Source organism: Anas acuta, chromosome 10, assembly GCF_963932015.1.
Source record: "Anas acuta chromosome 10, bAnaAcu1.1, whole genome shotgun sequence".
Taxonomy (NCBI): Eukaryota; Metazoa; Chordata; class Aves; order Anseriformes; family Anatidae; genus Anas; species Anas acuta.
The window spans coordinates 17,203,502-17,231,475 of NC_088988.1; the positions used below are offsets into that span (position 1 = coordinate 17,203,502).

The following is a 27,974-nucleotide window of genomic DNA, read 5'->3' on the forward strand; positions in this document are numbered from 1 at the left end:
CCAGCACCTCAAAGCCCTTACTGTGCGGCTGGGTTGATTCCAAACCCAGAACCACCCTGTTTTTGTTTTTCCCCAGTGTCCCTTTCTGCAGTTGCTCACAGTAGGCAGCTCTATCATACCCTGAGCAGCACCTCAGAGTTGCTCTTTTCAGGCCCGGCATGGGCCTGGCAGCCGCACACTGGTACAGGGTCCCTGTGGCACAACAGCAGCATCAGCAGGGGGTCCTGGAGAGCTGCAATGCCAGCCCTGCCTCTGCCAGACAGCCTCAGGGCCCTGAGAACAGTGTGGCTCCATCCCACCAGAAATTGCCTGGAGAGCAGGGTGCTCTCTAATTCTATCAGTGATGCTACTGCTGGGAGCATACACCCTACCCTGGCAGCCTTTTGCCCTCCAAAACTTTTAATTCCTACACTGTTGATGGGGGAGGTGATCTTCAGCCAGGTCCCATTTCCTGAGCTAGCTTAGAGCAGATCGCTGAGGACACGTCAGGGGAAAAGAGAGGGGTCTACCAGCAGCAGCAGCCACACCACTGGGTTCAGCAGCCACGGCTGGGTCTGCACCCCATGCGTGTGCTGAAGACCTTGGCTCACCTCACACATTTTTTCTTTTTACCAGATTTTGTTTTGCATGCATGTTTGTTTGAAACTGCTACTGATTTTAAATTGTTTATAGTCTTTCTTAGCTTCTACTAAGCTCTACTAATCCCTCAGGATCCCGTAGGCATTTTATATCTCCCTGTAGAGAGCTGCTTTGGTCACTGAAACAGCAACTTCATTCGGATCCAGTTTTCCCTCCCTGGCGTGTTGCACAGTGCTGCAGGGCCCTTGGGCCTTTGGGAAGCACTGCTGCCCAAAGGCAGCCTGCCCAGCCACACACTGCAGGCTCCAACACCAAGCCCTCGGGGGGGCTGCCCTGCTTAGCAGGGACACAAGCTTGGCAGCAGCATTTGCCTGTTCACCCCCTGGGGACTCAACCGCTGGGAGAGTGACACATCTGCAGTTCAGAGCTAAAGCCTATAGCGTTACGTTTACTCTGCTTGAAGGTTACACGCCTGAGAAAGTTGCATATGTACCTAATTTCATTAGCTCAAAGGTAGTTTCAAGAGTAGCGCTGGACAGATGGGATTATAATATCTGCATAGACAAATATGAATATAAATCTTAATTTTTTATAATCAAAGGTTTAGAAATAGGCAGTTTTCAGCCGGTACAGGCAGTGCCCTCTTGTGACTGAATACTCAAAATAGTCAAATCCCCAACTGTAGTGAAGAAAGCATCGATGCTAATGCTATAAGAAGATGAGATGTTCCAAGCACCCTTCCCACAGTGATTCACAGGTCTTAACTTTTAAATGTGAAATAATAATCTTATTTCAAATGCAAAACCCAGTACTAAGAGTAGGGAAAAAAATCTTTATAGAACTAATACATTCCCTAAAATATATATTTTACAACTATTTTTACAAGTATTTGCAGTAAGATGAAGGCTTTAAGAGTACTTAAATTGACAGCATTTCTTTTAGAGGCCTAGGTAGAACCCATCATTAATCACTGCTATTACACTCAAGGAGTTAAAAAAAAAACAAACAAACAAACAACTAGACATAATGGTTAGTAATAACTAACCAGAATGCAAATGTGTGTACAAATAACGGATGCAGTACTAAAGCTACAGCATGACCCAAGAAGAAGCTGAGCATCTCTATTCAGTAAGTTAGTATGGTAAGCATTTTAAAAAATATTTTTTTCCCATAGGCAAACTACAATCTGCTACAGCAGGTCCTAAGTTTTCTAGAAAAGTTGCAATTAAAATCCACTTACAAAAATACATAAAAAGAAAACCCTCTATAAGTACGCAAGCTAATTCAACACTCTGTTCATTGTTGCTTGTTACACCCACAAAACTCTTAAGCCCCCCAAAAGAAGTAGAGAGAACCATAAGAATAATACTTTTAATTCATATTAATACAGAAAGAGCACATGGTACATTCCTTTTCCAGCAGCAGCTAATTCCTTTCTACCGTTGTGGGGAAAAAGTTAAGGCTCGTTCAGGGCAACCTGATACAATGGTTTGTTTCCCAAACTCATTCTTGCAGACAGTGCTCATAAGTTTAAGAGACTATTTGTGCACAAATGAGATGTTTATTAGCAAAACATTAAGAACAGAGAAAAAACATGCTTTGTTACAGTGGTAAAAATACACAATGTTTTCAAGCTGCTTTTAATACCAACACAGTTCTGAAACCATAAAATTCCAATTTGCAGCAAGTTGTAGCTTTGTATTAAACAGGCTGTCGTTAGGGATCATGGTGACCAAGTTCATCTGAGTATAAAGTGCACAAGAAAAATAAGTGCATTGAAATGAACCAACCATTTATGATTATGAGTAACTTCTGTTACACATGGTACTTGCTTAAAACAGAAATTGCTCAAGCTACTTAGTAAAACACAGTACTACATTTTCAAGAGCACAGAGTCAGTATCACAGCTATTAGAAAAACCTATACTGAACAGGTTCTTTTGTAATTTTTTTCCTCCAGTTACCTCCCACAGCAAAAGATACCAACATTCTGATGTTGCCTACAGTGCTTTGGTTTTGATGGTGATTTTTTTGTTTGCTTTTGTTTTACAGCAATGTGTAAGGTATCACATTTAAGTAATACCTTTTCTTTCTATCGCATAGGTTCAAAATAAGCATTAAGTACTGCAGCGATTTGTTCAATTTTCCACTGATGTGAATCCATTAAAAAAAAAAAAAAAAAAAAAGCAGATTAGAGGCTGAGAGTTGTCCAGGAGTTTTTTTCTCCCCAGGTAAGAAAAGATGCTTAATTTTTTTACATGCTGTTAGGAGCCATAGTTTGTATGCATTTTCCTATGTGTAAGACCATTGTCAGTAATACTTAACAGGCAAACCCATGAAGCAATCATCTAACTGCTGTCAATTTATAGGTACATCCACTGTATTTTAAAAAAATGCATTAAATACATAAAAGGTGGGTGCTGAGTCACTGGAACCTTTGGGCATTACATTTACCAGCAGTGGATGCATTAAAATACAGGCTTTCTTCAAACTACCTTATTCAATTCCCCATCAGTATATGCTGAAGGCTAAAAACAGTTTATTACCCTATTGTATGACTTGTAAAATAAGTTTCCTTTCACAGTGAGTTTTTTTCTCCTGCATAATCCTTTTCTGAGAAAGAAAACCAAAATTAGGGTTAGTTTACATTTTCGTTACATTAGTTTCCATTTAATTTACATTGCCAGATTACCTCCGATCCAATGCAATACTTGAAAGTATTAAAGTAATACTTAAAAGATTTTTACATTAAAAGGAAAAAGATTCACTTATCAAAAACCATTTTTAATTCCATAGAAGACATCCCTGCCCTCTTAGCTAATGAGCAATAAACTAACCATGTAGTCACACAGCGTTTGCAAAACTAGTTGTGGTTTTGCAAAATAAAGTTGTACAAAATGCAGGCTGTAAAACATCATCTGCATTTCAAAACACAGTATTTGTCACCAAGAAGCATGCACAGTAATGCATTTAAACTGTTTTTTGTGTGTTCTGCACATACCCCAGTAAAAGTTCACACTTCTACATTTCCAGTCTAAGACCAAAAGTTTAAGAGTCAAGAAGCCAAGAGATTCGTGTACACATATCTATTTTAATATACTTCTGCTAATAAACTACGCATTCTGAAAAAAAAAAAAAAAAAAGAAAAAAAGAAAAAGAGAGGATCATTGGATAGTTGCATTTGTGAAAAACAGTTGATTATACTTTGCTACTGGATTATTCATCTAGAAAGATTTAACGTGGTTGCCAGGCCCAAGTCTCCCCTCCAGCCACAGCTGTTCCAAGGGTCTCTGAATTACAGCAGGAAGAGGTAAGGTTTACCAACAACTTTAGTAGATTTCAGTACAGATGAAGGCAGGGAGATGGAGGCAGGAGAAGCAGCAGAAGGCTGCTGTTATGCCATATGACATGTAATGCATAGGGAAAAGTGGGAAGTAAATCTAGGGAGAAGAAATCCAGACATTCAGACTGGTCGCATTTTTACATGGGCTTGTGCTTGTCCATCTGTAAAGCCTTTATGTTTGCTTCTTGTATGGAAGTACCTTAAAGTACTACTTGCAAGTACTTTCAGGTTCAGTCACAAAGGGGCATGATCTTGCATATCTTCAATACGCAGCCAAAAGGAAGGACGATCACACCTCGTGCTCGTGTTACATTAATAAATAGAAGGTTAAAAAGACCACACAGCTTGTATTTCCCTTGCAATGCTTCTGTGGCATCTTTGTCAAGACATGTAAGTGCACGCAGCTGCTCTTCCACAGCAGGCTAGTACACAGCCTAATAGCCCAGGGACAATAACCCCTTTTAGTGACAGCTGTTTACTTACAGAATCCATCACCTAAAGCTTTACTGGAATTTTTCAGGAGAGAAACAGTTCAAGAGCTCAAAGTACTACTGACACTAGAGAATCTGAGTTTTGCCAAAGAGCACAGACTAGGTAAGTAAGGCAAGGGATGGTGGAATCCAGACGATTAGAGGCAAAAGCAGCAGTGACATTTAAAGAACTTTCTTTGCTCTTCACAGTGAAAAGTTAAAACACACTTCAGCAGCAGCCAATGGAACAGATCAACTCTCTCAACATACCTACATTTCTTAGAGCTGACAGCTAGGTACTTCAAGAGTAATTTTCATATCTTGCTCTAGTACAACACTGGTGTGTGCCAAATACACATTTTAGGTGTTTTTTTTTCCCCCCCTCTCAAGAAGCACACAGTAACACTTTCTACAATATAGTATCACTCTCCCTTGTGCTTCATTGTTGTAAAGACAGGACTTAGGACTTTTCCTCTTACATTTTGACCTTTCCTTCTACAAACTCAATCCCACATAAGATGCTTTGTATGGAAAGCTTCCTAAAAGTTGAAAATGTACAGCACTCTCTATATGCAATTTATCATATTTGTACAGCCACATTTTACTGTGTGTATATATATATATATATGATGTGTTTGCTAGTCAGAATAGACAGGAGTAGCTAAAAAAAAAAAGCAGCTAAAACAACAGTATTTCATTACAAACAAGAACCAATAAACTTGGTTCTAACCAATAATATTTTACACCAATACAGGTTTTGCAGCTTTGAGTTAGTTTTCATTAGGTACTTGGTATACAGTAAAACACTTTTCTACTTTCATTTCTGGTTTCATCTTTCCAGAGATTTTTAATATTCCTTAATAACCCTGAAATGAAGAGTCAGACGTGTAACATATTCCCAGGTAGTAGCTTAATGTACTGTATAAAAGTCAGTGTTGTTTCACCAAGAACCAGAGTCCACTTCTGTAACATTCCCTGAGGCAATTCTCCATTTTATTGTTTTGTCCTCCAACCATTTGTACACAGTTGATGTTGTTCCAGTCTGCTTCCTTTAAAAATACACAGTTAGGAAAAGATGTTACCCTGCATTGCTAGTTGTGTTTCAGCAATTACACTTCCCCTCAAAACCCTCTTCTTCTCTTTCTCCTCTTTCTTTCTCCAAAAATCCCAACTTATCAACCAGCAAATCAGTGTGCTTGATTTTCACAAGACAGGAATTCAGATATTTAAATGGATGTGAATTTTTCAGAGATGTAAATGCATGAACTGAAGAGAATGCAGTAATGAACAGCTAACAGGACAGAATTAGTTGCAATGAACAGTTTAAAATTTGTGTTCTTAAAACTTGAAGAGAGAATCTATGGTGCTGAGAAGATCAAGGGTGAGAAGCAGTGCTGGGGAGGGTGGGAGAGGAGAAAGAAATATGAGACTCATCATCCTTGGTCCATAGAAATACACTGCGCAATAGCACTGCATCTTTACATTCTCAATGGACTAAGGAGGCTTCTCCTGATAAAACTCCACTTTAAAGATTTTTTAAGAGTCTGTTATATTATCAATGCACTTAAAGCTTTAAGTTTTAATAACTTCATTTATACTTTGTTTATAAAACAAACACACACAAGCACACTTCCTAGAGTGCAAAATGCTTAAATACTTCAATTACAGAACTCCACATGTAGTTTTTGGAACAGTAATCCTTTTGTTCTCAGAGTCCACTTCTTCCTTGTCATCGCATCCATTGCCAGCAACGGTTGCATTAAAACTAACCAAAAATGCAGCAAATGCAACAGTAGAAATCTCTTTACTGTTTCTTCAGTTTTCCAGAGGACATTGTTCATTTGTATAAACTCATCGTTGGACTTTGATACATGCACATGTAAGCATCACAAAGCAGTCTTCGTGCACAACCTTGAATTTTTCTGGAATCCAGTGAGTGTAGTTCTTCTAGAGACATCTTCAGGTATTCACCAACTTCTGGACATGGGGTAACTTGTGGAATGTTAAAGCCATTCTGACCTCCTATTACGTACAAAGAAAGAAAGAAACAGATTAGGATACCATCTACATGTATATAATTATTCTGTATAATTTACTATAATTACGACAGCATCAACAATTCTTGGAAAGGCCTTCTAAAGAAGGCAGATGTTTCATTCTGGACTACCTCAGGGTACACACACAAAAAGCATAAATGTCCAAGAAAATTACGATTGTTACCAGAATATCTGTAGTGTCCAAAAAATCTCAACTCAACCAACTGACATTAAATTTAGCCTTTAAAGAATTACTGCATAATTCCTTCTGCACAAGGACTTCAAAGCATCATGAAAAAGTAAGATCAAGCACAAGTATTTGCTTTTCTAACAGAGCATCTTTTATATATTTGAAATACTCATCTGTGTAAGGAAAAAATGGCAAGGTATTTATCTTCTTACTCAGAAGATTTGCTTCCCAAGTTTGATTGCTCTATCACTAAAGAAACAAAAACCCACACAACCACCACACATGAACCCCACCAGAAAGAGCACTCTGGATATTCATTAATGCTAAAAGTTGTGTACAACCTCGCAAGAGTGACTTGCATATAAAATCCATCTCACGTGCTACTGAATTTGTTAATAAAATGACACCTAATAACAGCTGATGAATTTGTAAGCCATGAGTGTCTGTACCTGATTTATATAACTAAGGCCGAGTTTGCTCATGGCCATTTTCAATGCAAAAACCAGTAAACTGAACCATAACTACAGACATCCATGACACTGTTTGCCAGAAGACACTTTAGTTTATAATACCAGCTGAAGAAAAATATTTGTGATACAAAAAAACAACTAAGATCAGCAGCATCTCACATGAACTACATTTCCTGAAATACGATGTTTCTAACAGACTTAAGTCATACACATTTTGAACACTTCAAAACAAAGCTCGATTGCCTTGCGGGTGTTAAGAAAGAGCCCTTAAGCCTTGTAGCAGTTTCTCATTTTCAGCACGAAGTACGATTCTTCTCCCCGCTCCAAAAAAAAAAAATCACACCCTAACATATAGGGACTCAGGACCTCTGCAGGCACAGAACTGATAGAAAGAGTCCAACACTGTACCTATTACTTTTTTTTTTTTGCAGACATCAGAACTAAACACAGTCCTTTATTTAAACACTACTTAATGTAGCAGTATCTAAGAGAACACCTGATTAATAACACTTGCATTATTATAAGGTAAGTTTTTCACTGATTCTAAAGAGATTCAGAGCAGTGGCGTAGATTTCACAACATTATTTCTGTTATCCCAAAGAAAATTATACTAACTTAAGTAAAACCAGTAAAAGTAATATTTGAAATACTACCTGACAATCGTGTACATCCACGTAAAAGTAAATTGAACGAACACATTCCTGCAGCTCTGTATGTTAAAGATGTTCCCTCTGTCAAACTTGCAAAATATAGAAAAAGCCATGAAGAGCCTTGCTGGAAAGCCTCTGCTTTGTACCATTTACTTACTACTAAAGCATCCATTTAGGTGAAATTCAGACCGTACACATTCAGCCTGCTATGAAATCAGTGTGCTCAGGAAAAGCTGAGTCAAAATTAATGTCTCAGCATTAATACCTCAAGTTAGATGATATTGGTATCCACAGATATAATGAAGTAATTAAATTGGCACTACAATTTAGAACAATAACACAAGTTAAAAAAACCGAATAAGAATAAATTGAAGATGATGTACCATCACGATCTGCCATGCTGTCAAAGAAAAGCCAGGCGGAGTCATCCCTCCCATACTTAACAAAAGCTACATAGTGGCTCGTTTCTATGCAGAGAACAGCAAACAACTCCATCTTCTGGTATGGGATGCAGCCATGTCGCCAGTCCCAGTCTGGCAGGTCTTTAGGGAGTGACAACGGATTGAATTTATGGCTCTGTCTCTTGGGATGAAGATGAACCTACAATTGAAGTAATATTTCAGAAGAGAAGAAACACAAGACTGTTTGTTTCTGTGGCAGACTAAGCTAAAAAGAACAATACTGCTGAACTGAAGATTAATGGCATCAGAGAAGGAACTGCAATAAAAGTAGCACAGTAAACATTTCTTCTCTTCCCCTCCCCCCCCCAACAGTTAGTTCAATACTACCCAGAAAAGTCAAATCTAAGGATAGAAGGGGGGGCAGGTTTAACGCAATAATTTCTACTAGACTCAGAATTGAAAACAAGCTGTGACTCTGACAGCTTTTTCAAGTTACCAAACAGCTGTAAGCATTAAATGGTTCTGTGTCACGAACTTATCAATTCAAACAAGGTAGCAGGTATGTAAAATTATGATTTAAAGCAAGCCACATGAGAACAGATTCCAAGCTGCCTGCAATTACTACTTTTCCAATGCATTCAGTAGCAGACTTAGTATTTGCCACATTTTTATTACAAAATACTTGATAAATATGTTTCAGGGTCAAGTAGATATCCCAATTTGCCACTGAAGGCTACACTACCTGGCATAGCAGTTATACTACTGTTGATGAGAAAGGTTCACCACACTCTTACTATTGCAGCTAATACTATTTGGAGTAAACACATGAAGAAAAGACAAGACAGCTTACTTGTGTATTGCAGGTTCTGCAGAACTGCTTGATTTTCCCAGCAGAAATATCAGTATCTTCATAACATTCTCTGCACTCATACATAGCAAGCCCTCCACATATACGGCATTGCCTGGGAGCTGCATTTTTAAACAAGACATTAGTCTCTCACTGGGGGGGGGGGCTTTTTTAGTTTTCTAAGATGACAGGTATGGAAAGGAAGAAGGCTTATTACTTTACGTGGAGAAAAATTATATTTAAAAAGCTTAAACCATACTGAAAATCAAAGCAAAAACATACTACTGTATGTAATTTCTTCCCTTTGATATAATGTGGAAGAAGAGAAAAAGGTTTGAAGAATGGTAAAGTTGCAAACAGAGGATGATAAAATTTAAGATCTACCAACTGGATGAAAAGTAAAAACAGGTTTTTAAAGATAAAAGCATTATATTGGTCTTAGCCTCTGCATCCATCAGCATCAGCAAAGAAATACGTAACATATGCTGATGGCCATGACAATGAAAGAAAAGGTAATGACAGTTTCAGAACAGAGATTAAAAGAAGAATTAATACAACTGTTAAATTTGATTAGAATATTTAGAACTAGATGTCATCCACCAAGTTTGTCATTGCATTACCTAATGGGAAGACAAGTATAAATTTAGGACTGCCTAACTGAAAAATCAGTGGGACTTAAGGCTGAACGTGCACCATCACTGACATGCTACAGGTTTACACGCTACTCAGTTCTGAACATACACACATGTTGAAAACTGCCCAATATACTTACTTTCATTGTATTAGCCACTTTCAAAACTCGTTTTCATTATACAACACAATACTATATACTTACTGTCTTCAAGTAAGTCTGTTATATTTAGCTCCAAGGATGGAAAAATTTTGTTGAACATTTTGAAGTCTTTTCCAAATCGAGGCATCTGAATAATCAGGCAAGAGGGTGCCTAGGTAAAATGACAAAACAATGCAATGAGTCTCAAATAGGTAACAACCTACATTTAAAGAGATATTTCTAGTACTATGAACATATTCATGTTATCTACACTTGCAGCCCATTGTCTTCAAAATTAACAAGAGTAAAGCCAAACAAAATGAAAACCAAAAAAACTACAGCTACGAAACAGGCATCTAGCGTCTAAGTCACTGTCAAATGTCTTAAGTTCCAGTTCTGCTCAAGCACGGTATTAAATACTGTACTTCCTCCCCTTGCAAAAGTAAAGGGAAAACATGACTTTTAAGAAGTCTTCCCTCCGTAAAGCTTTTCAGAAACACAGGAATCTCAAAATATTAGTTCTTAAGACAAGTTACTGGCAGTAATCAAAAAGCTTTCTTTTAGTAATTCTTTACCTAAATTACTTTGGTCTGTTTAGCCAAAGAATATACATTATTAAGTCAACCATACATATTTTTGTAACATAGGTAACCTGTACCACTGACCTAGTTCTCCCAACTCCAGCATGTTGGCATTTTCTTTTCAAACCAAATCCCACTTTTGTCCTATTGCTGAATGGGTAAATATTTAGGTATCATTTCTAATAAAGCAACCATTGTCACCAACCTCTGCAAACTTCAAGTTGCTGTTGATGAATGACCACTCCAGTAACTGCTGAATTGTTGGGACTCCCACTTTTTCATTTTTGTCCATAAAAATTTGATAGAAATAACAGTCTTGTACTTTCTGACCTGCTGATCTAAAAACAGATAACAGGAGAGAAAAAAAAAAATCAGATCTACTGTAACAGCAGCTGTATTTTCCTAAGAACATATTAACTTCTAAAAAAATATTATATCCAACATTCTACTTTGAAATATGTTGTGCTTTTAAAAAAAACATCAGCAACAAAAGGCATTAAACAATAGGCAATCAAGTATTATATGTGGACTGATTGTAGAAAGACTTATTTAGGAAACAAAAGCAGTATGCTTTAAAAGCACATGCCTATGCATTACTGAACTACTAACTCAAAAATACTTCCTAAGCATGTACAGTGAAAACTCCAACACACTAAAGCAGCTTTCATTGGAGAGACAAATAAAGAGTTTCAGTAATAAAGCAAGAAAAGGAACAACAGTAATTCTCTTCTGTGCCTTCACAATATTCCCAAAAAGAAGTTAAAAAAAATTGACTGGGTTTAACGAAGTATTTCACTTTAATCAAGGAGACATTTACACTGCTTAACTATATCCACCTACAGTAGAAATTTCAGAAATGGTTAGTGTTGTTAGACTTCCTACGCAGCCAACACAACTCTTCAAAAGGGTAATCCAAACTTGGGGGACTGCCCAGTTCTTAGTTACAACTCCCGTGGCTCCCCACACAGACATCCTTAGGACAGGGAATCTTCATCCAGTTCTCATGAGACTGTTTGTTGAGTTTTTAAAACAAAAGATGAATAGGGCAAAATACACTGTTGGGTTTGTGAATTTAACTTCATTACATTTAATTTTATTACCAGTAATAAACACGAGTCAAAAGTGTCTTAAAAGTTGACTCAATGTGAAAAGCAACAGACTCTACAGATAGACAAGTTCAACATAGAAAAAGAAATTCACCTTATTTTCAACAGTGGCTCAACTCTTAGAATATGGTGAAATAAAATATTCAAAAATTCTTCTGGATCTAGGAAGAAAATGAAGTGTTGTTACTACGTAAAAACAAGTATAGTATTCAAGACTGATGTGAAAGTTTTGAAGTTTTTATAACATTTTGCTTTTTGTTTTGTGTTTTTTTTTTTTTTTTTTTTTTTTTTACACAGTAAGATTATGAGAAGCTATGAACATTTTATGACACAAACCTCTATTTACACTTTTGGTGTCAAATGGCCCTAATAAAAGACAGGCTCAACAAGGCAACAAGGCTTTCCAGTACAGACTGAAGACATACTCTGTATTTCAGAAGAATCACTTGGCACCACATTTTTTTCCCCCAAGAGAAATAAAAGCTTTCAAAATACAACAGCGAAAGCACATAGGAAAGGGGAGGCAGAGTGACAGTAACACCCGTATGAAAACACACAGCAGTACAAAGTTCATCTAACCTAAGGACTGAGTTCTCTAATCAAGAATGCAGCCAGAACAAACTTCCCAGAGGTCTATGCTCCCCTGACAAACAGTTTTCCTCTTCCTGCCACCAACTGCAATAAATACTGATTTTCAACACTTAGCATTTTCAAAGAACTTAATGTTTCTTCAGGTAAAACCATACCAGCCACATAATAAAGCATTCATCACAATATGCAGCAGAAGATCAAAAGATTAAAACATGTTTTCTAATATAACACGTATTTTATTTCTTGAAATAATACATAATCACTATGGTGATGAAATGTTGCGGTGGAAAGATCAAAGGGAGCAAAGTGACATTTTGAAAGAGGACAGACCACAACCTTATCACAGTCTCACTTTTGAGATCTCCCCTAACTACTAGAAGGGAGTTCTCTCTTCACATAGACATGGGCACAGGAAAGCAACAGCAAAGAAAAAAGATCCAGTCAGAGAAAGACAGGGGATTCCTTACGGACCCAAGGAAGTAGAAAAGCGCCTTTCTACCACCCAATGGTCACTCAAATCTCTGGTACATATACTGCTGCTACAGAAACATGTGCGTATTTTACTTTGGTACACTAATATAGGCTTTTAAGTTCCTTTGTAGTACAATTCTTCCAAATGTTAAAGAAAGGAATACCTCCCAGTTACCTTTTTCCTCTGATGTGAATCCTGATGCAGCTTCAACTTTTTCAAGTATTTTCCTCAGTTTCATTATTTTTGTAGCACATACATATCCATATCTAAGATAAATGGGTTAATGAACTATTAGCTACTTTGCAATCAAGTCAGAGGAGCAGAAAACATAAACGTTCAGAGGCTCACTTTTTATTACTGTGTACAGTATTTCTTCAAAGCTGTGTATTGACTCCTCATACTCATATGACTCCCAGTTTTCTAAATGCACTATAAATGCAGTGCTGTGCTCAATGTTCTGGCAAAACATTAAGAACTTTTTTTAAACATTAACTTACCAAAAGCATAACTGTTTCTGATTAGTCAAGTAACTACTTTTGATTTGTTTTCACAACGATTTGCACCACTTAATGCATCATTTTCAGAATGTCATGCAACTGTGGAAGTCATTAATAAAAAAAAAAATCAGTATTTGAGAAAGATAGAGAACTGTATCCTTGACCCAAGAAGTTGGTGTTTTGAGCATTCCATCTTTTCTTCTATATCTTTACAGAGTACAGAGAATGTTTTAAGCCTGGCAGAAAGGCAAGAGGAGTAACACTGTCCTCTTGGCCACTTGAGATTTCTGCTACTGTGTATGCTATTGTTCCTACCAGAGAACCCTTGAATAAACCACCCAGAGTACACACACACTTATATAAGGAAGGGTTCAGAACCTGTCATCTTATTCTGTAAATGTGAGGAAAACTTCCTAATGAATTGTTCAGAGGCAGCCCACAGAATTTCAGAACTGTTATTTGCAGGTTTAACAAAATTAGGATGAAGCCAAATAATTTATGATAATTTTTGCCATTTCCACTTTGCTCATTGTACCCAAGAAATTACAAAGTTCTATGAGTGTTTTGGCCACTTGCAGACCACACGAAACAATCAATGTAACATTAAAAGCCCCTCAGAGTCTATGAAATTGTGAAACTCCATAACATAACCCAAATAGTTTTCATATCAAGAACTGAAACATTAAAGACAGAAGTTACATCAATTCACAATATCCACATTTCTCAATGCTTTTGTACTCATCTCCATATAAGTTTTACAGTAGCTTCGTGCTGATTCTAATTCCAGAGACAACAAATACAAGCATTTTATAACTAAACTATGAATAACTATTTCGTTGATGAAATTTACAATGAAAAACAAGTAGAAATATTTTTAAAAAATCAAACTGGCAGCAGCTAGAAACTTTTCAGATTTGTAACAGGAATGCACAGACAGTAGGATTTATTATAAAGTTTATATTAGACCAGAGACTAGTTTGTGTCTTTACTTACATTCTAAGAGGATTCACGATCTCTGTCCGCAACAGCTCTTGAGTCTCACTGTAATACTCTACATCATTCTTTTCTTTAGGTCTCAGTAACACAGTGTCCAAAACAGAGCTAAAAGAAAACAGGCTACAAAGGAGATAAAAAAAAAGAAAAAAAGCAAAGGTTGTTTTGATTCTGGAAGACAGAACCATTCAGATGCCTCAGCAACATAAAACAAGCCAAGCAAAGCCATAGGAAGAATTCCAGAACTACACAAGTTCAAAATCAGATAATTACAGACACAACACAACACAGCCATACTGAAGAGTAAAAGGTCTGCTCTAAACCAGTATCCTCACTCCAGCAGAATACAAAACCAGTTGCCAAGATAGAATTCTGCAAACAAGTTAAGAGATTGTTCCCCCAGACTCTGCCATGCCCCAAGTACTCTTTCATCCTTCAACAGTCCACAGACTTCAGTCAGGAAGAGTATAGATATCTAAGGCCAGTGCAATTTGGACATAGGGAAGACCGATTAGTATTTCAAGTTAAGCAGCAAATCCTGCAGAACTTGATCAAATTTAAAGAACACAGTAATGTGTCAGACTGCACTGCATGACTTTGTAAGCTTGTTATTTGCACAGTAATAAAAAAACAGACAATCACCGCAACAAAGACTGCGTGTTCTGCATTTCTAGCATATGTCCCATAAGCCTTGGGATGCCATGATACAAATTATGAACTTACCAGAATAAGGTGGAGTCTAAGTAACAGGAGTTGTAATGACCCTGGATACCTTTCTTCTTTCCAATCATTGTCTCTAAACCTTCTTTTTCCATTTTTGGAGGAGTGTTTTCTTCTACCACTTCACTTAAGTAACCTCCAAAGGCTGAAATTTTTTTCAAAAGACACTTTAAAGCCTCCAATTTTATCCCTCTTCAGATTTTCCTATCAATGTTTTATAGCTAAGCTACTGCCTTAGTGTAAGCTTTCCTTTTCTGGACTAGAATAGCATTTTATTATAACTGAGATTGAATCTCATCCACAAAGTGAACGAGGCCTTGCATTCCACACAAAATGCACGCCAGAGCGCTTCAGAAAGCCTACAGCACTCAATTAATTTTATCCTGTAGGAATGAAGTTCTCTTCTCAGTTTAAATGCCCTGTTCACACCATCTTACAAATATCAAGACACCCATCCTTTGTGATTGTTGCAGGCACAATGACATGGACCCAAGAAAGCTAAGATATCTAAAGCCAATTATTTTTTTTCCAACTACAAATTTTCACCATAAAAGCACGCTTTCACATAGCGTTTAGAAAAAGAAATAATTTGACAAAGATAACTTAGTTCTGATATTGCAATCTCATACTGCTGGGATTGCAGATATCATTCTCAGCAAGACTACTTTACAATTTCTAAAGTAAAGAAAACATATAGCACAACAAGAAATCCTTAAGTTTTATGACATTTCCTTAAATAAATGAAGATTGTCTTGTTTTAAGAGTAAACAAGTCAGAGAACTTATGTTTTGTACAGATTCATGATTCTCCTTTAAGTAATACCTGTACAGATTTCCCAGTGTTCAGTACACAGTACATACTGCAGGAATAAACAAAACCAAAACCCATGTCAGTTCCCAGCTGATAATTTAATAAGCAGAAGCTTGGTACCTAGAGAGTTGCAGCGCTCAATCTGGTTGGAGACAGGCTGCAGTGATGCAAACCTGGAATCTGGCCTGCAGCTTTTGAGTTTCACAAAAAGAGCTTTCTTTGGAGCACAAGTGAAGTATCGAGTTCCTTTAAATGTTCCATCTGTACAACCTGCACATTCATCTTCCTGAAAATTAAAGTGAGAATTCACTGTTTTCTCATATTTCTACAATTCTGTAATGAGAAAATACATATTCATAAATCACCCTCCTTTAGGTCCTCTGAAGCTTAATATACAATGTTCCCATGTTTTGGTATACAAACAACAGCTGAGGCATTCTTAAACTGTATCTGTTGAGGAAATTAAAAGCTACACTTTTTCTTCAACTTAACCTTTCACTCCATCCAAATTAAAATAAAAATTCCATCAAGAAAACTTGAAGGATGTGGAAAAAGATTGAGAATAAAACCTAGTCAACTTCAGGAATTCAGCTGAGCTAGCCACTTACCCTAGATTCCCTTACTAGGTAGAACAGATACACATGGACTAGTGAGCATCTTTCAGTACTTAATTAAAATCACTTAAGCACTGGGAAGCATGAATGCTTCCAGCGTGATTGTGGACTGCACAGGAAAACTACCTGCTTCAAAACACAGTGTGTATGTCAAGGAAAGACAACACAAGCTTTGTCTGAAGGATAAAAATCATCATCATTAGGTATTTCTGCCAACATGATGAAGGTATATTACCTGCTTACCAACACTTGCTAGGTTCTAGTGCAGAAGCACACGGCAGACAGATCCACAACACCAGTTTAACACAAGCTATCCTAAGGTGCAGTCTAACCCTGTGACTAACTAGAGCTTGAGCTCTACCCAAAGAAGCGAAAAGCATCAGGATTTTTCCAGCAGCTGGAATGCCAATCACAATCTCACCTACTCAGTTAAATGTTTTCTGTTTTAGAAAAATCTGAATTTTTTATAATAAACAAATTTCTGAATAAACAAAACGCAGTGTACAATTATAAAAAGTTATGCCAAAGTAAAGAACTCCATGTCCCTAACAGTTTAGTGATTAGACTCAGTAGGTCAGGTTGTTGGTTGAACTTAATGACCTTGAAGGTCTATTCCAGCCTTGATGATTGATTCTGTGACTCTAATCACATACACGTTAATAACTGATAGCCGTTCACCACCACAGCAGCAGCACCTAGAGAGTACCTGTCAGTACAGAACAGCAATTATGTTTGCAACAACTGTGTGTTCATCAAGGGATGGTAGGAACATGAAGCACGTGGCTACCATAACAGAATATCACTACCATCAATTACCAAAACCAGTATTACAACTCTACTGATGGACACTGCCTGTTTGCTGGCGTGCATCATCTTCCCCTCTCTTAAGCCTGGGAGGTTTTAGGTAGATATACATTTCAAAGAGCCGTTAAATAGCTGTTCCCCATCTTCCCCCCCCATGAGGATCTCAGTAAGGTGAGCGAAGGACACTCCCTTTAAAGCACATAAGCGACCTACAAAGCAAACTAGTCACCTACAGTCCTTTTAATTCAATTGCCCTTAGTAACACAAAGCCATCTTAAAGCCTATTAACAGAATAAGGCCTAGGGCAGCCACAAAAGTTAGAGCCCATCTAAGACTCCAGCTATGTTACAAGATCACATAGCAACCCATTTTGACAAATTCCTCCAGACTGACTACTTCTGCAAAGTATACAAAGACCAAATCTAAAAACCAGAACTAGTAACAGGTAATTAATATTAAAACAAACTACAGCTTATCAGATACTTACCAGTTCCAGTCCAGCTAATACTTCGTTCACCCCAGGGGGCTGGCCAATCCAGCGGATTACTCCATAGAAAGGAGGATTTTCTTTAACTTCAGCCAAGGAGCCTGCTTCAAGACCATGAGAGTTACCGATGGGGCCTGCTGTTGATGGACTCTCCTGGTTAGCCGTAGTATTTACATCACCAATGACAGACTGAACAGATAAAGACAGGGGACTGTGTCCAATAGTACCATTAGTACTTGATGCTTTTGTCAAGCTAAAGGGGAGGGAATGGAATCTGTTTTCTGTAGACACGGAGTTTGTCAAAGGTGGCTGCAGTGGCGGTGAAGAATGCCCAAATCCAGAAGACGAATCAGTAAGTGATTTTGCAGGATCTTCAGCAACTGTTAAGAATCAAAAACAAGACATTAGCTCAGATTTTGTTTGGTTTGGTTAGAGGGGTGGAAAAAAAAGAAGAGACTTCACTGTCAAACCATGCAACTACATTGGAGTTAATGAGTGTCCTGCATAGGAAGCATTAACAGCTGGGGATGTGCGGGAAGATGTTTGTCCCTTAGCAATGGAGATACAGAAGTGGCTGAGGAGACATCACCGTAGCTGTACCACTTTTACCACAACCAATGGAAACAAGCAGCACAACGAGACATTAGCCAGGAATTATAGGAAGGCTTAGACTGATTCCTCCTGACATCAATCCCAGGTTAGAATTGGTGTTTGAACACAAGTTAACAGCCACAAGGATTACTCCTGTAGTGGATAAAACTAGGAGGAATTCATCGTACAGCCAAGGAAAGAACTGGGATTACAGCTTGTACACAGATGAGTAACTGCTTGTAGGCATTATTTGTAACTGGGTAAGTGTTTATTCCCCTGGCTGCATCACAACATACTTTGGTTCTAGCACAGGGAATCTATCAGTGTCCACAGAGAATAAAGGATTTAAATAAGTCATGACTAACATAGTGCTTGATTAATGAGATCACAACTAGATGTAGTAACACAAATGTTTTGCATCTTCTGTCATCTCTCTATGTGGTCTCTACTACAAAATTGGTATTTACAGAGCAAAAGCCTCCTCACTTCTTCTACCCACACAGTTTTATTAATAGAAGTTAACATCCAAAAAAAAGTAGAAAGAAATTAATCCTTTACTTCTACACTCTTTTTAGATAGGGTACTTACCTTATTTAAAACATCATGTATAACTAATTTTTAAACATATTTCCATGCTTAAAATCTGTTAGGCAACCAAGAACAATTTTAACATTTTTGTCATGGTTCCCAGAATACAGGGCCAACTACTGCTGTAAGAATCCACTATACATTAACATTATTAGTTTAGTATCTATGCCTTCAGCCAGCCACGCTTCAGGAAGAATTAGCCAAGAGAAGAAAAAATGCATTAAATCTGGATGCAAATCAAGATCCATTTATGCTCTGAATACACATACACAGACTTGGGAAAATTCAGACAGATTTACAAAAATAACTTTAAATACCCCAAATCTATATACACACACGCATGATTAGTCAAATTTTTCCTACTTCCATACTGATCAGTTAGCATGGCAGAATACTGCAGTTCCCTTAGATCTGTAACATTAAGAACAAAGAGGCAAAATAAAACTACTGTATGTACTTGGCTACTAGGAATATCTTCATGTCTTCCTTCCAAGCTGTGTGCCTCAGCTTTTATTTTACCTACGAGACATACACATTCCCACAGTGCTGCACATACATTTCCAAGATGTAACTTCCTACATGCAGAATAAAGAGGTCTGTCAATTAAGATCATATATTTTCATTGGGGTTCTGAGATACTTTAAGATATACCATATCTTCCTCTAAAGCAACATATTCCAACTGTTTTAAATTAAACTTACACTTGTTTTATTTAAAGTACATGCACTTTTTTTTTTATAAAAAGATATGCCTACATGAAAGACTATCATCTCTCATTACCTTCATCAATATACCATGGGGGTTTTGGTTTTGTTTGAGGTTGAGAATCAATTGATGAGCCATTTAATGTGTAGAAGACTTCAGATCTGTTTCTACTTCCAGGTTCAGAGGTAGACCCTGGAAGAGAATGCATGCTGTACTGAAGAGATTCATCATCATTTACAGTTGGTTAGCTGTGCTCTCTTCTTATAGTAAGAATTTGTTACCATACTTTCAAGACAACAGAACTGCCTTTCCACAAAGGAGCAAACTCCTGCATCAAGGCTAACAGAGTTCTAAGTTTGCAATAAGGTAGTAGTTTATTCCATAACTAAATGATTTTCTGAGCTGAAATTCGAAGTCAGGAACCCGAAAAGAAGACAAAAAACACCCCACAGGTGCTAACTTTTCATTACTATGAGCTATAGATATAAGAAAGCAGTTTGAGATAGTTTACAGTAAGCATTTTTTTCCTTTGTTTTTAAAGAAAAAAAAACACTTTCAGAGAAGGAGAATGCAGCTCTGAACTGGGCTAGCAGATAACATACTTTTAAATTTCTGTTAAAGCTCAAACTGGCTTTTGTGAAAGCAATCTCAACCATTGCCTGCATTTTAACAAAAACACTATTCAGAAAACAGTCTACCATCTTTATTATGGAAAATAAGCACAAACATTCTGTGCTTTCATTACTTCAAAGAAGTTATTTGTATATAACTGCAATAATAAATGAAATACAAGGCATCATTTTTCCCCAAAATATATCAATTCATAATATTATTTAAAGAAAAAAAAAAAAAAAAAGACTTCTCATACATACCTGTTGCCTTTGGCTTACTATGATTGAACAAGCTTTTGTCACCACCACCTCTTGAGGTATAGGCAAGCTTGGGAGGCCTCCTGTCCTGTGACACAGTCTCTAAGATGCAATATACGAACACGGTATTAGTTTTCCTTGTCTATACCTTCACTACATCACAGAAAAATTCAGCTTGAAATGTAAATGAAGCAAGGTCTGGCATCCTAAGTCTGAGTGGAGCAAAATCCTGTTTGGTATGTAATAATTGTTTGTTTATATATTTTGCTTCTGTCACATCAACCATTACTTACTCTAAAGTCTACCTTTATTTCTTGAACATACCAGTCTGACTTCAGGTTCTTCAATGTGTATTTTATGCTTCCATTATGGGAAACTAAAGCATGAAATCTCAACTATTTCCCCTCCTCTACCAACAGAACTACACCAAATGCTCTTTTCTCAAAAGTAAATAAATAACTAAAGAGTCCATGTGAGCTCTCCAGAGAAAAGAGGGCCCAAAAACATGCATCTCAATTAAACCAAGCAGTAGGTGAACTTAAGAAAAGTTGGCTGGATTGAAGAGAGAGGGGAAACAGTTACAGACTACACGCTGTACGAGACTGTGCTCTCATTAGCACCTGATTTCAGATAGAGCACTAATAAATAACATGACATTTTACATTCTTCAAAAAGGGAATCATGGAACTGTAGTGGTTACAAGTTAACATCATTCAGTGAATTACTGTGAATAGTGAATATTTGCACACAGTCTTACTTTGAAAATTCTCAGAAAAAATCAAGTGTTTACTCATGGAATGCATAAATAATGCTGTCCAACCGAAGGAAGAACAGCTTTCTGACCAAGGTATTTGAATTCCTTGATTAAGTTGGAAAACATTCCAAGAATAAGGTTTCTGCTGTAGCCACTCATATACCTGCATATCCGATTCATGAATACTATACAATGACATGAATACTGCTTAATATTAAAATGGTTTCCAGTGAGACTGTAACCAAAAGGGGGAGGTAACTGAAAAGAAGTATAACGCAGAAGGTAAAACTATTTCAAGAGACGTCAGGATACAATAATTCTGCAGCATTGTTTGAATCGTGTTACTGTGTCTAAGTTAAGATGTTACCAAAGTCTGCTTTCTGGTTAAGAAAGCATGGCATACCTGGTATAACATCATTGATATGCAAAAGGAGTGTACTTTCAACACTTGCAAAACTGCACAGCTGTATTCCATTGTATCTTCCATCCCAGTTTCCAATAGGATTATCCTAGAAATAGAAAAGCATGTTACATGTACCCCAAGAAAAGACTCATATCATAAAGAATACACAAATGTCTTTAGGAACATGCTTAATGTTAAAAAGGAAAACGAAAGATTTGACAGCAACTATTTTTTCTGTACAAACTTTTGTTTAGACCGGAGACATTAGTCTTTAAAGTCTTTAAAAAACTGCCGTTTTTTGAAATATTTCCTACTTTAACAAGCATTCCTTCACCAAAATCCATTACTTATGCACAAGTTAAAGCAGTTTCAGTACCATTATCTAACAGCTACTATAATCAAGATTATGGAAGTACCTGATCTACAAAAACCCTTGAACTGCCAAAAAAGTTGGAAGTAGCTCATTAAGAAATTCCAGTTTACAAAGTTTTATTCACCAACTTCATGTTTTCTTGAAACATAAACTTTTGTACTTAAAACTCAACATTTAAGATACATCACGAACTCAAACAAACCAGTTACATTAAAAAAAAAGAAGAAAAAAGAAAAAAGAAATCCGGACTTTTTCTTTTAAAGGCAGAACAAAGCCAGTCTCAAAAGACAAACATTCAGCTCTTGTTACTTGAAGACTGACATCCACCACTGCAAGTAGCTCAGTGGAGGCTCCTCAGAGTAACCACAGTATATAGTCTCCTAAATCATTCGCATCAAATAGGATCTAATTTACCTAATGCCAAAACAATTATTACCAAGTTGCATTTTGGACACAAGTGTTTATTTCCCATTTTAGGTCAGCCTCCACTGAAGCACCTTGTGGATAATGCTGCTTCTTCTATATTGCATGTCATTTACTAGCTAACACACATGCAGAAGTAATTAAAGTCAGATTATTTTCTTACCATGTCCACTCCAACAACGTATCCTAAACTTTCGTTTCCTGGTAAGACATCACAGAATATAACTGTCCCATACTCTATACTCTCTCCTATCTTCAGAGATACCCTGGAGTTGATCTCCAGAGGAGGAAGTTCTACCTGCATTGCATCAACTGGAGCTGCATAGTCACTTTCCAGTTCATTGTCATCGTCTTCCACCAGCTCCAGTTTGTCCAAAGCAACAAAAACCCCACAATCCTCATCACATCTGAAAAGCTGCTTGCCTTGGTACTGTCCATCAGTAAAGCCCTGGCCACGACCTTCTTCCTAAGTGTCAGAGGGGAAAGAAGAGCAGAAAAAAAAGAGTAGTGTACTTTGTGCAGAATCAGGCTACTACAAAAACAGCAATACAATCCACTGACCTCGAGAAATCACAGTATGAATCAGTCTGACAAACTACCATTATACTGGGAAAAAAAGGCAGAATTTGTGGCAAATATACATACTATCTTATGGGAATAAGTGTTAAGATGTCATTAAATCAGAGAGAAGCTGCAGGCAGAAGACTCTTTACTCAAAGAAGCGTATTTTCTTCAGGTGCAGATTTTGCTTCCATCATCAAATTTTTGCCAGATCAAGGTAAGACTACTTCACAGTAGACATGAACACCAAGCATTCCAAAATTTCACTTAGATGCCAAATAAAGAGAGCTGATTTTAACAAGTGCTCAGGCCCAGATATCCCCTGAGGTTCTTACCGGGAATTGCAAACAATATGGAAAAAGTTTAACAACTTTGAAAAATACACTTCTGGCACAAGAGTAGCACTCTCCTCAATCTGACTGACCCTTCAAAAGCTTGTGCTAGACATTACGCTTGCAGAAATACCTCCACCTTAGCTAGTTGCCATTGAAATTTTGGTGCTCTACATGAACAGCAACTCTAAGTTTATGGGCTGTAACTTGGCAGTGCCAAGATACAAGAAAAACTAAACAAGGAAAACTAAAGCACTCAAAGAAATCTGAGTCAGATGTTTGCCATGATACAGATTTAAGCAATTCTTTCTACACCAGAAGAGTCACACAGCCCCTGTATCTTCACTGGATGTGCAGAATACAAGGCTAAAGTGATAAGGCACCATCACAGATATTCAATAATAATATTTATGAGAAGACTGAAGATTGCACAATTTAACAATGCTTCTAGATTTTGTTATGACTGCTTCTTTAAAAAAATATTTTCAACTCATCTTATAAAGTATATATGATGCTTCCCCCCATCAAGAAACTTACCAGCAGCTCTACTCCGAAGTATATTCCTGTTAGAGACCTTTCTTGCAACAAGGGTCCTCTGAAGCGAACAACTCCAGGAAATTTATCATCTCCTGACCGAAGCTGTACTCTAACAGGTGAGCCAATATCTATTTGGATGCCTTTAGTTAACCTGCTTTTGCTTTTAAACAAGCTATATCTCTCCTCACAGTTAGTAATTGCCAAAAGCAACTCAGCTAGCTTTTCATTTATTTCGATAACATCCTTCTCATCCACAAACAGGATTGCATGAGGCTGTTCCAAAATCTTTAATCCAATCTGCAATTTCTTGCCTTTACAAGGAATATTTCTGGAGTGTCCCACAGAAGAACGGTCTTGAAAGAACTGCCCAATGCTACCTTTGGGCACTTTCAAGAGCTTTTGAGTCTGCTTGTCTATGACACTGCATTCTTGGAGAAGCAAGTAAAAGATGCGCTCTTCCCAATATGATGAACTTGCTTTTTCTTGACTCCATAAGCCTGAATTCATTGTGATTAAACTTCAGAGGCTGAGCAGAAGCTTTCAGGAAAAAGAAAATAAGATGTTGATAAATAAATATACACACTGATCTTCACTACTGGAAGGTCCACGATTTAGTATTCATTCTGTAAAGAACCAGATCCAGAGCGGAAGACCTAGGACAAATAAAAAAAAAAAAAAGTAAATTTAAGTTGGGGAACTGCAGCTAGCCTGAAGAACAGAAAATAATTTAAATCTGTGACCACAACCACTCCTCCTACAGAGTAAAAATAGATCAGGAAAATCCAAGACAGTGAAAACAAGTCTCTAAACAGCCACAATACTGCTGACCACACACACATTTCTGCTTGTTAATGCTGTGTATTTCCGTTGCTTCTCTGGTTCCCTGAAGCAATGGGCTATGGAAAAAGTGTACTGAAATGCAAGAACCACACAAGTGAAAGAAAAAGAAATTAGTTTCAGATGAACTGGAATAAATATCCTGCTCCAGCTCACAAACAGTATTTCACAGAAGCTTCCTGCTGTAAAGACCTTTTCTTGTGCTTAGTGACTACCTATTTCTGACAGTGTACTACAGCTGTCATCTCATATAACATTTTGATTTAGTGAAGCAGAAAATTGTGTGAATGTAAGAGATGAACAGAAAATGGAAAATTTACCAGTTTGTTATAGCCATTTCTTTACATAATAGAAATGGGCAGTTCAGTAAGCAACAAACACCATCTGAAAACCACGTTGTGTCAACACTGCAACATTAGATTCTCAAGAAAAATCTGGAGGCTTTCCTTTTTATCATTTCAGAAAGGTAATTCACCTCAAGTAAGTGAGAAAAATATCAGTTAATAAAGTCCCCTGGAAGCCAATGCCTTAGTTAAATATCATCCTAGGCACTGTAGCTCACAATCAATAAACAAAAAATATCTAATACTTCACTGCTCAGGGCAGCAGACACATATTATGTGTATGTTTGTTACTTGCTATATACATCTATATATATGTTCACAGTTAAGAGCATATTGGATATGTGAAGGAAAATCTGCAATATCATAACAGGATTTGTTCTTCCAGTGGAGAGCGAAAAGGGTGCCATACAAATTAAGAAGACGTTCTCACACAAATTCCCCTGCTGCTAATCTGTGATGTCACAGCTAGCTTGCATGCAGTTAGAGGAGAAGCTCAGTGACTACTTATGTTCTTAACTTCAGTCAATAATAAAACAAATACTTTGTCCTTGCACCTCTTCTTGCTACCCACTTCCTCCATATCTTTACTCCAATAGCATTCAAGTACCACAAAATCTATTGCCACTTCCCTACTCAGCTAGATCCCAGCTTTAGAGGCTATCAGGAAGCAACCTAGTAGCACTGTAATTGTTTGCAACCTTTTTCAAAGGAAGGGTGCTTAAAACTATTTCACCTGAAGAAAAATAACAGCACCCACCTACTTTTAAGTTTAAGCAAAGTATCATCTTCCAGTCACTAGGAGCTCCCACATTTCTATGCTGACTTGCCAGCCCTCCTAAAAAGGCTCCTGTGCCACAAAGCCATTCCACCTCTCAGTACAGTACATTTCATCATCAATGGCAGTATCACACTGACACCACTACTGCAGCAGCCTGTAGAAATTGTGGTTTTTTGAAGTGCTTCCATTTTCAAAGTAATTCACAACTGAGGGACAGCACCCCACTGAAATAAAGCCTAGTAATGAAACAGACTCTCAATTTGTTTTCAAGTTTCAAAAAGTATTTTTCTTCAGCTTTTATTTGATACACCCAAACATCAACAAAGAATAAAGCCCATTTAACAAAAAACATCCAACATCAAACTGAAACAGTACTATTATAGTACTGTAACAGTACTATAACATAGTACTATTATTACTATTAACAGTACTAGTGCTATATTACTATTTTATATATTACTATAATACTGTAGTAATACATATATTACTATAATATTATATATATATTACTAATATATATACACACTACTCTAGTACTATATATATAGTACTGTAATAGTACTATAGTACTATTATAGTACTGTTCCGTTATAGTACTATAAGGGAACTCATTAAGAACACAACAGGATCTGTTTTGTGTTTTTTTTTTCCCCTATAGGAAACACACCCAAATGACCATGAGTTTTTGTAAGTCTACTCAGATATCAAAACCAAGTTCTATCCAAGTTCTGCCAAGTTGCCACCTCCCTTTACTTCCACCAGACACCGAGGATACTATACATACTGTCCTATTCTTTATAGCTCCACTTTATGCTCTGAGCTTTCAAAGGCTGATGCACTGAACTCTCCTTTTTACAAGCCATTCCACACAGAACTGACACCCAAAACACTGCAAACAAGCATCTCTGACGTTACAGGGATCACAGGGTCCCTTCCATTTCACTTTTAGAAACAATTTTAATATGAATAAGTACATATGAGACAACACATTAACAAAGGTCTGCTGAAGAGCTTAAAAAAAAGAAATGAAGAATACATCAAGTAAAGCTTCATTTGCAGCTATTCAAAAAAAACGTAATTCTACTCAGGTCCACTGCTGCAGTGTTACATAACCTTAACATGTTTAGGAGTAGAGAATTCACTGGGAAAACACGTTACCAGCTGCGATTGGGTTACATAACGCTAACTTTACACTACATGTGGTCAGTCTTCCAAAGTCCCATCATCCCCAGAGACTGTATGAAGCTACTACATCAAGTACCAGGAAGTTTTCCATTACAAGGTTCATTATCACTCTACCGAACACCTTCACAAACTTACTCACCACCTTCCCACGCCAAAGCAAATACACAGCTCTAACAAGTTATCGCTTATAAAAGGGGATAGATCAGCACTTAGCAGCAGAGCACAGCTGGCTGGCACGGATGTTCACTTCCAGCCGTACATCAGAAGCCGGTACACGAAGCACTTTAGGGTACCTGTTCCGGCTGTTTCCAAGGGAGCAGATCACGCTGCACGCTCGCTGAACCCCAGTACCCAGGTCAGTTCCTGCTCAGCCCAGCCACCGCCACCAGCCCCAGGGGAATCCATCCAGACCTGGCCCAGCAACGAGCAGGGCCCAGGGCGCTTGGCGCACCCCAGACGGTGCGTGCCCAGCGGCGGGGCTGTGTGCGGGCTGGCCGCCCACGCGCTGCTCCCGCCTCCTGCCCACGGCACCTCCCCGCTCCCAGCGCTCCGGGAAGCCGCAGATCCGGCAGCCGTGCCCGCAGCAACGCGCGCTCCGCGGGGAAGCGGCGGCGGGGGCAGGCCGCGCCAGGCTGCCCAACTTCGGGGCTCCCCCGCCTTCCCTTCTCGCCCGGCCCCCCGCCAGCCCTGCCGCCAGCGGGGCGCCTCAGCGCGCAGCCGGGGCCGCCCCCACACGCGAGCCCCCGCCAGCACCGCCCAGGCCCTGCCGCCGCCGCGCTGCCCGCTCGCCTCCCCAAACGACGCCGCAGGAGCTCCCCGCGGCCCCCCCGGGCGCCCAGGCCCCGCCAGGAGCGCTGCGGGACGCGGCCCCGACACCGCCCGGCGGGCCCCGACCCCCAGCCCGAGGGCGCTGCCGCTCACCTGCCCCGGCCCCGCCTCACGGCCCCGCGCCCCCATCCCGGCCGCCGCCGCCGCCGCTCTCGGCCGGTGAAACGCAGCCTGCTGCTCCCCGCCGGGCCCGCCCCCACCTGTCCCCGCAGCCAATCAGAGAGCGCGGCAGGCAGCGCTTCGGGGTGCTATTGGCCGAGAGCGCCGCCAGCTGACGGGGCGCTGCGGGGCTTTCCAGCCCATCGAGGTTGTGTGAGCGGCACAGGGGCGGGGCGGGCGAGGAGGTCGGGAAAAGGCAATTGGCGGAGCGCTCCCCACGGAGGGCGCCGATTGGCCGCCGGGAGGACGAGGGCGGGAGAGAGGAGTGATTGGGT

At 38.7% G+C, this 27,974-nt stretch overlaps 1 protein-coding gene and 1 long non-coding RNA gene across 5 annotated transcripts in view; one reads left to right on the forward strand and one right to left on the reverse strand.

Annotated features, from left to right (window-relative positions):
• Positions 1–2,764, forward strand: part of LOC137862171 (uncharacterized) — a 235,464-nt gene extending 232,700 nt beyond the window's left edge. The window contains exon 13 of the long non-coding RNA XR_011100073.1: positions 2,682–2,764. This is a non-coding gene — a long non-coding RNA (uncharacterized lncRNA). The remainder of the gene's footprint in view (positions 1–2,681) is intronic.
• Positions 1,937–27,770, reverse strand: CYLD (CYLD lysine 63 deubiquitinase). 4 transcript variants are annotated; one of them, XM_068693911.1, is made up of 17 exons: positions 27,634–27,769; positions 23,569–24,221; positions 22,437–22,604; positions 21,343–21,448; positions 20,189–20,287; positions 19,392–19,508; positions 17,433–17,812; positions 15,648–15,813; positions 14,721–14,862; positions 13,998–14,120; positions 12,682–12,773; positions 11,539–11,605; positions 10,544–10,676; positions 9,821–9,929; positions 8,989–9,107; positions 8,121–8,337; positions 1,937–6,413 (listed from the first exon to the last, which is right to left on the reverse strand). In XM_068693911.1, the coding sequence occupies exons 2-17, from the start codon at positions 24,073–24,075 to the stop codon at positions 6,229–6,231; spliced, it is 2,730 nt and encodes a 909-aa protein (XP_068550012.1). In that variant the 5' UTR covers positions 24,076–24,221; positions 27,634–27,769; the 3' UTR covers positions 1,937–6,228. The 4 variants fall into 4 exon arrangements, with proteins under 4 accessions (XP_068550012.1, XP_068550009.1, XP_068550010.1 ...); XM_068693908.1 differs by having other exon boundaries at positions 22,302–22,604; XM_068693909.1 differs by lacking the exon at positions 27,634–27,769 and adding an exon at positions 27,006–27,592 and having other exon boundaries at positions 22,302–22,604.
• Between the last annotated feature and the right edge of the window lie 204 nt (positions 27,771–27,974).